General features: G+C 33.3%; 1 protein-coding gene across 5 annotated transcripts in view; it reads left to right on the forward strand.

Moving 5' to 3' along the window:
- The window catches only part of USP53 (ubiquitin specific peptidase 53), a 67,581-nt gene that overhangs the window by 41,401 nt on the left and 14,177 nt on the right, over positions 1 to 12,003 (forward strand). For all 5 annotated transcript variants that reach the window (XM_037727501.1, XM_017497561.2, XM_017497562.2 and 2 more), the window contains 5 exons: positions 2,998 to 3,160; positions 3,625 to 3,777; positions 5,137 to 5,283; positions 6,704 to 7,442; positions 9,068 to 9,144. In XM_037727501.1, coding sequence (XP_037583429.1) covers positions 2,998 to 3,160; positions 3,625 to 3,777; positions 5,137 to 5,283; positions 6,704 to 7,442; positions 9,068 to 9,144 — 1,279 coding nt within the window. The remainder of the gene's footprint in view (positions 1 to 2,997; positions 3,161 to 3,624; positions 3,778 to 5,136; positions 5,284 to 6,703; positions 7,443 to 9,067; positions 9,145 to 12,003) is intronic.

Below are 12,003 nucleotides of genomic sequence, written 5' to 3' on the forward strand. Positions count from 1 at the left end.
TTCAAGCCTACAAAGTTCAATGGAATTTCAATATGCCACTTCAAAATGGCATTCAATAAAAAGTTACCAAATATGCAAAGAACCTGAAGAAAAATTAATAAAAACAGATCGGAAATGACTGAGATGGGAATATCAGGGAAGGATAGTAAAACTATTATTTATATATAGGGATTTCTTAGATTACATTTAATAAGCATGAACCTTAAAATTAGTTGATAAATTAGACTTCATCGAAAGTTAAAATTTTTGTTCTTTGGTAAGAAGGAAATGACAAACCATAAACTGGGAGAAAATATTTGTGAAACGTATCTAATAAAGGCTATATCCAGAATATTGAAAGAACTCTTAAAACCCAATAAAAAATTATCAAGAATTGTTGATAGTTCACCAGTGAAAATATATGAATGGCCTTTGAAATGATATTCAGTACATCATTAGCCACAAAGGAAATACAAATTTAATTCATAATGAGATTCCATTACTTACCTGTTGTAATGATCAAAATTAAAAAGACTGACCATACCAATAGTTGGTGAGGATGAGAAGAGCTAGATCTCTCACATGAGGCTGATGGAACTACACAATTGAAAGTTCACTTACAAAACTGTCAGTTTCTTATAAATTTAATCATATATTTATCATATAACCCAGCAAATCCACTCCTGTGAAAACATAAGTCCACATATAACGTGTACTTGAATGTTCTTGGTGGTTTTCTTCATAGTAGCCCAAACTAGAAATGACTCAAATGTCAACAATAGGTGAATGGATGAACAAATCGTGGTATAGCTATACAGTGGAATATAATACTCAGCAAGAAGGACTGAACTATTGATGCATGCAATAATATGAACAAATCTCAGAAGCATTATGCTAAGTGAAAGAAGTGAGATATAAATGACTACATGCTATGATTCCATTTATATGAAATTTCTAGAAGGAAAAACAAAGGTGTAGAAAGTAGATCATTTTCAGGGACTGCAAACTGGGGTGTAAGGTAAGGTTTGGGGGTAAGGATTACATGATTATGTTATCAAAACTCACTGACTTGTACACTATAACTAGATAATTTTACTTCATATACTATACCTAAATAAAGCTATTAAAAATTTTTGGTATTTATGTTCTAAAATCAGCACTTTGCTTAAATTACTTAGTACTTTTTTTGTAGGAGTTTATTAAGTTTCATCTTGAGTCAATGTGTAACAACATTTTGCAGTTTCTACTTTGCTTTTACATAGTTTAAGTTGTCAAAATTTGGAGGAAGAACTGGGTAATCACCCTGTGAAGTTTTTTGTTATTTTATTTTCACATTGACTCCTCAAAGCCTGGCCAACATGGTGAAACCCCATCTAAAAACACAAAAATTAGCCAGGTGTGGTGGCACATGCCTGTAATCCGAGCTACTCAAGAGGGCAGAGGCATGAGAATCTCTTGAACCTGGGAGACAGAGGTTGCAGTGAGCTGAGACCATGCCACTGAACTCCAGCCTGGGCGACAGAGTGAGACTTTTTCTCAAAAACAAAACAAAACAAATGGACTCCTCAAGTCCAGTGAGGAGAATCAACAGCGGAATATGTGTAGTTTGAAAAAGCTCATGAGAATTTTTCTTAAAAGTCCCCTTCACTGCAAAAATATTCTAGAATGCTTTGTGGTGTTTTTGTTTGGTTGGTTTTGCTTTGCTTTTAAATCAACTTTATAGAGGTATAGTGCACAAACATTAAAATACATCCATTTTAAGTGTCCAGTTGGAGTTTTGATAAATGTATTCACCTATGTAACCACCATAATCAGTATGCAGAACATGTTCATCACCCTAGAAAAATTCTATCAGTTTTCTTTGTTGTCATACTCTCTACACCACTCCAGGCCTAGGAAATCACTGGTCTCATTATAGATTAGTTTCACTCATTCTACAATTTTATATAAATGGTCTCTTACAGTATGTACTACTCTGTGTCTGCCTCCCTTCCTTCAGCATAATGTCTTTAAGATTCATTCATGTTGTTTGGATCCATGCTGTATTTTTATTGTGTGTTTTATGGCTGTACAACAATTGATCCATTTACCTATTGAAGTATGAATAAGCTGTTTGTGAACATATTTTTTTCCATTGCTCTTAGATAATACCTAGAAGTGGGATTTCTGGGTTGTATGGTAAGTGTCTGCTAAACTTTACAAGAAACTATCAAACTGATTTCCAAAGTAGTCATACCAGTTTGCATTCTATGATAGCAATGTATGAGAGTTCCTGTTGTTCCACATTCTCAGCAGCACTTCTGTTGGTGTTCTTTTTAACATTAGCCCTCCTAGTATATGTATAATAGTATCTCACTGTGGTTTTCACTTGCATGTCCCTTGTGATTGGTAATATTTTGAGCATCTCTTCATGTGCTTGTTGACCATTCTTACATCTTTCTCTTGGTGGAATGTCCAAATTTTTGGCCAGTATTTCATATTGGATTATCTTCTTATTAATGTATTGTAGGAATTCTTTATTCTGTATTCCAGTCCTTTATTACATGTATGTTGCTTACTTTTTCGATTTCTTAATGGTGTCTTTCCAAGAGTAAAAGTTATTAATTAATTTTGATTAAGTCCATTTTAAAAATATTTCTCTTCTATGGTTTGGTATGCTGAAAAATCTGCCCTTTCCCAAAGTTGTAAAGATTTTCTCTTTTGTTTTCTTCTGTAAGTTTTGTAGTTTTTGTATGAGCCATTCTGAGTTAATTTTTTTTGTCGTTTTATAGGAAATCAAGTCAAAGTTCTTTTTCTCATGGTAAAAATTCTTTTTCTCCAGTTGTAGCACCATTTGTTGAGCCAACTCTTATATTTTTCCATTGAATTGCCTTGAAATCTTTGTCAGATGTCGATCAACCACATATTTGGAAAGCTTTTTAAAATTTAATCACCTTGAAGTTGATGATCTTTGTCCGTCAAAAATTTAAATGATAACAAGGTTTTGTTTTGTTTTTATTCATTGTGGTTTTTTAAAAGATTGGAACTAGATGGAAAGATGTTGTCTCCAAATGCATTCGATGCCACTTTCAGCCACTACTTTTGTTTTACGCAAACCCAGATGGCACAGCAGTTTCTACTGAGGATGCACTCAGGCAGGTCATCAACTGGTCACATTATAAATCTGTTGCAGAAAATATGGGTAATTCTTTCTTTTTAAATTTTTCAATGTTTTTCTATTATCACAGTCAACTAGGAATATTAATACTCTGATTATAAAATGAATATTTAGGATAACTTCAAATTTGATTTTCAGCAGAGTTCAGGAAATTTTAGTAATTTTTGTTAGTATTTTGGAATGAACCTTTTCTCATCAGTGGCCTCAGAAGCACCTTCAGGAGTTAGCCACTATTATGATCACACAATCACAGAAGAGCCTCTACTAGTAGCTGTTTCTAGAAGTACATTTTAAGTGATTGAGTAAACTGGAAAAGTCCAAAACAGCGAAGTCATTTTTGGATGCCTTCATTTCGAAATTCTTAAATGGTATCAATCCTCTAAGTTTTACTTAACTGTTTCTGCAGTTAAAAATATCTGAAAAAAATGATTCAAGCATCTCTTCTCATGGGAAGGAAAGGAATGATACCTTTTGTTTATCTTTTTAAGGATGTGAAAAGCCTGTAATTCATAAATCAGATAATTCAAAAGAAAATGGATTTGGTGATCAGGCAAAGCAGAGAGAAAATCAGAAATTTCAAACTGATAATATTTCATCATCTAATCGGAGCCATGTTCACACAGGTGTAGGGAGAGGACCAGGTATGTGTTTAAATTGTCATTTTTACATAATTCCAGGTGAGTGTCCTCCTTTCTTTACTCTGGAGGATTCTTAACTAGCTTTCCTTGGCTATGAAGAGATAATAACGAGTAGATAACAAAATTCGTCTTTTGATTTATGCATTTTTCTGAGATCTGTAGTTTTTTTTTTTTTTTTTTTTTTTTTTTTTTTTTTTTTTTTTTTTTTTTTTTTTTTTTTTTTTTTTTTTTTTTTTTTTTTGAGATCTGTAGTTTTATCTGACCAGTTTGATTCCATGAATTGTTTGAGTTTCTCCATGGCCTCAGACTGTGGTAGGCCTGAGGCAATCTGACCTCAGTTACCAAATAAAGCAATAATGTGGCATTTCCTTCAAGGAGTTAATAATCAGCTTGAAGCAGAAAAACATAAGTTAGTATTTGGCATAAATGCCAAAATTAAATTTACTGGTAGTGAATGCAACAGTATTTCAAAGATACTATTGCCATAGTTTGTTCTTAACCTCATTTTTATTCAATTCTATCTTGTTATTGTTATCCCATAACTAATTTTCATAAGCCAAGTTCTGTAACTTCGGTCCAAAATAAGACCTCACAATATTGTGTATAGTTATGGTTTAGAAATACATATAACTTTTGTGGACGTTCAGAATGATTTTGTAAGCAACTTTTAAATATATTAATGAAATAATGTCTAATCATAAAAGTAACCCATTTAATCAAGGGTAGTAAGATTGAGAATTAACAGTTATCCATAAAGAACTAAAATAAAGGCTTTTAAAAAATTCTTAATAAAGCCGTATCTCTTTTCCTTTCACAGATTATCAATACGCTTAGATTAAGGCATTTTATGTTTTTCAAAAGATATCTAGTTTTAAGCCCAGAAATAGTATATAAGTGTGTAAGAACAGAAGCATTGAAACCAGAAAACTTGGGTTCATATTCCCGGTTCTAGACTTACAAGCTTTGTGAACTTGGGCAAATTTCGAATTCCTCTCTGCCTCCGTTTCCTTACCCAAAATAGAGACAGTAACTGTACCTCAGAGAAGTAAATGAGTAAGACACCTGGCACAGAGAGACCATTCAGTTACCTTTAGCTCTTATTTTAATGGCAGATCTGTTTCTTTCTTTTATACTTGTTTTAGTGGCTACACAAGAAATTTTAAAAGACAGCATGCATCTCCAGTGTCAAGAAAAATCACATTTAATTTTTAATCATAAAAATACCATTGTATGCTATATACCAACATATCTCTGCTCTTTTTAAATATGTAATATGTTACCATTTTTATATAGATCAATTTTATTTTTATTGAGCAATTTGAAAAATGATCTGTATCACAGTAAGAATGATTTCTTTTACAGCTAAGTTAAGTCACATTGATCAAAGGGAAAAGATAAAAGACATTTCCAGAGAATGTGCTCTCAAAGCTATTGAACAGAAAAACTTACTCTCTTCACAAAGGAAAGAGTTAGAGAAGGGACAAAGAAAAGATTTAGGACGACATAAAGGTAAGTTAAGACCTTATACTATTGATTCTAAAAATCTTATTTTAAAACAATTTTTTAACTCTAATTTCTGTATATATTAAATATAAATTAAAATATATAAGTTAAATATATATTTCTGTATCTAGTATATAAAATATACAAATTACATATATTTCTGTATATGTATAAATATGTAAATTTTATCTATGTATAATTTCTGTATATAGTTAATATATAGAAATTAAATTATATTAAAGTTATTTTTAATAACTTTAAGAGAGGAGATCTCATTCTGTTGTCCATTATGCATGACATAATCATAGCTCTCTGCAGTCTTGAACTCCTGGATTCAAGCTGTCCTCATATCTTAGCCTCCTGAGTAGCTAGGCACATGCCACCACGCCTGGCTAAATTTTAAAAAGTTATTCATAGAGATAGGGCCTTGCTGTGTTGCCTAGACTGGTCTTGAACTGCTGGCCTCAAACAATCCTGTTGCCTCAGCCTCCCAAAGTGCTGGGATTACAGGCATGCCCAAACCTATTATATTTTACATGTTTATATATTTATTAATATGAGTTCTTTAATACACCAGTACTAAATATGCAGAATTTTCCTGGTTCTTATTTAATTTTAACCAGGGATACTTGTATATGTGTTTTGATGTTTTAACTTACTCATAGATATAATTCACTCATGGCATTCAAGTTTAAGGAAGTTTATAAAATTTAGTGAAGGGGCTCCTTTTCTGGCAATCCCTGACCTTACTTCTCTTTACTTAGTATTCCCATTTCATTATAAGCATGTCTTTTTATGGTTTTATGCCTTTTTCTTTATGGACAGAACATAGTTTAACTGATACTGATAGACTTTAAAGGCCGATTTAAGATTTTTGCTTAAGCAACATCCTTTTCCACACATATCTTTGTACGTTTTTGTGTGTAGCCATAACATAAAATTCCTTCAGAGGAATTGCTGAGTCAGGAGATATTTAATTTTGACAGACATGGCTCAGTTGCCCTCCTGAAAGACTGAACTAGTCTCCATTCCAACCAACAGTAATTGGATGTTTCTTCACACTCTAAGCAGCAATTGGTTGAACAAACTTTTAAATCTTTACCAATATAAGAAGTGGAAAATATTTTACTGTTTTTGTTATTATGAGTTAGATAGAGTGCTTATTTTTTTAAAAAAACTGCCTCAATTATTATTTACCTTAGAGATCATTTTTTACAGTTTGTTTCTTTTTTAAATACCCCTCATTAAGCATACATAAGGACTGGAAAAGCACTTTTAAATTTTAAAGCAGTATGTGATATAATGTACTTTTAATTACTATTTACCTAAAACTATTTAACATTTTACCTCTAACAGGTATTTTATGACTAAAAGGTAGCTCTGAGGAGTAATTCATATGTATCTTTAATTTTTTTTTGTTTTTAAGATTTAGTTGATGAAGACATTTCACATTTCAAGTCTGGATCACCTCCTGTCGCAAATGGTTTTAGGCAATATGGGAATCCACATCTATATCATAGTCAAGGAAAAGGATCATATAAACATGACCGAGTTGCACCTCAGAGTCGAGCTTCTGCACAAATAATAAGTTCAAGTAAATCCCAGATTCTTCCTCCAGGAGAGAAAATAACTGGCAAAATTAAGAATGACAGTGGCACTGGATATGATACAGACAGCAGCCAAGATTCTAGGGATAGAGGAAACAGCTGTAATAGCAGCAGTAAAAGCCGGAACCGAGGTTGGAAACCTATGAGAGAAACATTAAATGTTGATAGTATTTTTAGTGAAAGTGAAAAAAGACAGAATAGTCCAAGACACAAACCAAATATTAGTAACAAACCTAAATGTAGCAAGGATCAAAGTTTTAGTAATTGGCCGAAAGAGAATCCAAAGCAAAAAGGTTTAATGACCATATATGAAGATGAAATGAAGCAGGAAACAGGAAGCAGAAGTTCCCTTGAATCTAATGGAAAAGGAGCAGACAAAAATAAAGGCCTTGTAGAGGGTAAAGTATATGGTGATAATTGGCAGATGCAAAGGACTGAGTCTGGATATGAAAGCAGTGATCACATCAGTAATGGATCTACTAATTTGGACTCACCTGTTATCGATGGAAATGGTATAGTAATGGATATCAGTGGTGTTAAAGAAAAAGTATGCTTCAGGTAATGTAAAAGTTGAGTGAATCATTTTTCCATCACTATTATTTCCTGTTAATCGCATGAAGTAATTTTTGAAGCTTGGGGTCAATTAAATAGGCTGGAACAACATGAGCTGTTTTAAAGAGCTTTAAAAAGTTTGTTTCTCTTAAATACAAGTATGTTTCTGTAAAGAAACCTAGGATATTGCACTTTATTTGATATTTTAGATTTCTATTTTTAATAGTTATTTCCTTATTCCAAAAATAGCAGCTTTTTTAGAAAATTTGGGAAGTACAGAAGTTTATTATCATTGTTGTATCACTATTAACAATTGATTGGTTTTAAAGCACAGACTTCAATTGGCATCATTTCAGTCATGAAGTTGGTTGTTTAATTCTTTTTTGGGTGGTGGGGGAAAGAAGTCTCGCTCTGTGGTCCAGGCTGGAGTGCAGTGACACAATCATGGCTTACTGCAACCCCCGCCTCCTGGGTTCAAGTGTTTCTCCAGCCTCAGCCTCCCAGGTAGCTAGGACTATAGGCACACACTACCATGCCTGGCTAATTTTTGTATTTTTAGTAGAGATGGGGTTTTGCCATGTTGGCCAGGCTGGTCTCGAGCTCCCAACCTCAGGTGATCTGCCTGCCTTGATCTCCCAAAAGTGCTGGGATTATAGGCCTACGCCACTGCGTCTGGTCTGTTGTTTAATTCTTCAATCTATGTGATGTTTATAATCTCATCTCTAACATTTGTAACTCAGAGCTGAAGCTAATTTTTACTGTCACAACTCAGTCTCATGGAAGAGATATTTTCTCTTTAGCAAATATATAAAAAAAAAAAAATCAGCCAAATAACTAAGTTTGTGCTCATTTAATTCTAAATACATTTATTATATTACTATTTAATCCTTCTAAAATGTGTTTGATATTAGCTGGTATTTTACCACATTTGTTATTAAAAGGTAGATTTGCAAAAATCAACTGCTCATGTTTTATGAAAATACTTGTTTCAATAGAGACTTAAGGAAAGGGCCAGGTGTGGTAGCTCATGCCTGTAATCATAGCACTTTGGGAGGCTGAGGCAGGAGGATTGCTTGAGCCTAGGACTTTCAGACCAGCCTGAGCAACATGGTGGGATCTTGTCTCTACAAAAAAATTTTTAAAAGTTAACGAAGTATGGTGCCATGTGCCTGTGGTCACAGCTACTTGGGAGGCTGAGGGGGGAAGATTGTTTGAGCCCAGGAGGTCAAGGCTACAGTGAACCATGTTTGGGCTACTGTACTCCATTCTGGGCAAAAAGGCAAAAAGTCCTGGCTCAAAAAAAAAAAAAAAAAAAAAAAAGACTTGACAGGGTAATTTTATAATTCTTCTTGGAATGGAATAGCTCAGGATAGTAGAAAGATCAGGACTTTATAACCAGATAGACTTAATTACTGGACAAATTAATTTGACTTTTACAGTCTTCATCTTATATTGTAAAATGAAGATAACAACTACTTTTAAGTATTGTGAGATGTATATTAAATAATGTACATTAAGCCCTAGAGCAGCACATGGCATATAACTGTTTAACAAATGTTGTTTTCTTTTTTTAGAATAAATTAAGGTCTGCCATAATAACTGATGTGTTTAGTGTATATTTTATTTTCTAGTGACCAGTTTAAGACAAGCAACCTAAATAAAGAACATGGGGACTGTACCTCCCTTCAGAGCCAAAATGACTTAGAAGGTAAAAAGCTTATTTGAATATAATGGTTGCTGTAAAAAATAAATCATAGTAATTTATTGTTTGCTATTATGATGTACCTAAGAAAAAAAATCCTATATTACTATAAAAATTATTTTTAAATAACCTTAAAATATCAATAAATTTTATTGTTAATATGTTTTAATGTGGAAAGAGGGAAGTCAGCATTCTTTTTTATATGTATATTGTCATACAAAAGAAAGCATGCTATGCTTTCCACATTGGCTTCACAAAGTGTTAATAATGGTTTTGTATCTTTGTATCTCACTTTTTATTTGATTGGATAACTATTGCTTTTGAAGCTTGCAGTCTTTTTAAATGTGCTGTTTGGCTATGTCTCTGATATTGCAGATAGTGTTAGATTGCTTCCTCTTTTGATTTAGATGATGAAGTCTTTCAATTTTTTTTTTTTTTTAGTAGCAGTTTGCATTTTAAGTGTCCACATTAGGGACCCTTGAACACATTGCTTTTGATGCTGATCCTTACAAATGGGATTTGGGACTCAAATAGGCAGGAGTATCTGTCTATGGTGGCTTGTTAACACATTACTTTTACTTAACAGAAGGTATATTTCTATATTTGCCAAGAAAAATGTCATGTTCTGATAGTTTAGAAACTTGTCTATGGACTGTTGGCGTTTCTTACTTTATTTATCTCCCACCTTTTATGCCTATGGGAAATAGGCATAAAAAGAGAATGGTCCATTTTTTCTCTGAGGTAAGAGTAAAGAAGGTAAGAATGGTCCTGTTACTGATAAGTTTGTGAGTAATGAAGGAAGTTGAGAGCATTCATACTTGATGGCTTTTAAAGGATGGGAAAAGCTGTGAGAAAAGGAGGAACTCTATCGGGATAGGTAGCTTTTAGATTATGCAATGGTAGTAGCTCCAAAATCTCAAGGTGTTAACTCGTTTGTTTCTTGCTCACAATACAAGTCCAGAGGTGATCAGTGTAGTCTCTTCTTAAGAGTCACTCAGGACCCCAGGCTAAGGGGATATAGGTGAGGAGGAGGTAAAGGAAGATACAGTGTGGAGAATCACCTGCCAAGTTTTAAAACTTCAAAGCAGAAGTGACACATGCACTTCCACTTCCATATAATTGGCCAGAGCTAGTTTTCTAACCAGGCCTGATTTCAAAGAAGGTAGAAAAGTACAGTTTTATAGGTGCTTGGAATTGAATGGAAGTATGTATGAACAACTCTAATGATTGCCACAGTAGTTAAGAACAAATAGAAAGATTGATTAAACAGTCTTCTGGAAAAGTTCAGTTTGGCAACAGTAACTATGCAATGGTGTGGGATTATTATAGGCAATTTGTTGGCACATAATAGCCCAGAAGCAAAGAAAGTTAGACATTTGAATGTATACAGGATTCAGGATTGCTATTGGGAATATATACCTGAAGAATTTGAGGAGAGAGGTCAAGGAAGATGATTAGTAAAGGGATTATTATGTTGCAATCAAAGACAATGTTTTCAACTCTTATAACTCAGAGGAATAGAAGGGATATAAGTTTTCCCAATATAAAAGAGCAATGAACAGCAAATTTTAAAGTTTTTTAGCCTTTATCATCCTTAAGGGTTTTGTGGGGATTATTCGTCAGTTTGCAGACAAAGAATGTGATTAAATTTTAAATTATTTTGTTTTCCTCAAATGGTATACTATCAGAAGGAAACACTTATATTAAGGAAATAACCTTCATTTCCCATATTAGAATGTCTCGCCTGATAAAATCTGATAAGTTTGGTAACCAAGTATTACAGGAAACAGTAAAGGGCTGGCCAGAAATCATAGCAAAAGTCAGTGAGATTGAACAATAACTGCAAGTTCAGTACTTGTTACAAAATGATGCTTGCTTCCTGATAGTTATCAAAACACAATAGAGATTTTGTTGGTCAAAAGTATGTTGCTATAAGAACTTTGCAGTAGGTTTCATCATTTAATATGAAAGAGTGTGTATGTGATGCACTTAAACATGCTTTTTTCGTGGTAAAATATACATAACCAAATTTACCATTCTAACGGTTTTTAAGTGTACAGTTCAGTGGCATTAAGTATATTCACATTGTTGTGCAACCATTATTACCATACATCTCCAGAATTTTTTTATCTTCTCAAACTGAAGTTCTCTACCCATTAAACAACTCCCCATTCTCCCCTCCTCCCACTCCTTGGCAATCACCATTCTACTTTTTGTGTCTATGAATTGGACTACTTTAGGTATTTCATGTAGGTGGAACCACATAATATTTGTCCTCTTGTGTGTGTGTTATCTCACTTAGCATGATGACTTCAAGGTTCATCCATGTTGTAGATGTATCAGAATCTCATTCCTTTTTAAGACTAACATTCCATTGTATTATATACCACATCTTGTTTATGCATTCATCTGTAAGTGGACGTGTGGGTTGTCACTACCCTTTGGCTACTGTAAATAATGCTGCAATGAATATTAGTGTGCAAATGTCTGTTTGAGTTCCTAAAGTCTTTTGAATATATACCCAAAATTGCAGTTGCTTAGTCCTGTGGTATTTACATGTTTATGTTTTCAGGAACTGCTATACTATTTTTATAGCAGGTGTACCATTTTACATTCCCACCAGCAGCACATAAGGACTCCAGTCTCTCCATAGCCTTACTAGCACTTGTTATTTTCTGTTTTAATAGGTATCTTATTGTAATTTTGTGTAACCCACACTTTATTTAACTAAATAAATTATACTATTTTAAAGTTATTTCTGATTTAATAAACTTCCCTACTTCAAAGCCTACCATGGTTCTCTAAGCCAGTCTTTAACTTGAGAACATCTGTTTGTGTTGTACCTTGTAGTATTGTGTATTCCCT

This window comes from Cebus imitator, unplaced genomic scaffold, assembly GCF_001604975.1.
Source record: "Cebus imitator isolate Cc_AM_T3 unplaced genomic scaffold, Cebus_imitator-1.0 Scaffold233, whole genome shotgun sequence".
Lineage (NCBI taxonomy): Eukaryota > Metazoa > Chordata > Mammalia > Primates > Cebidae > Cebus > Cebus imitator.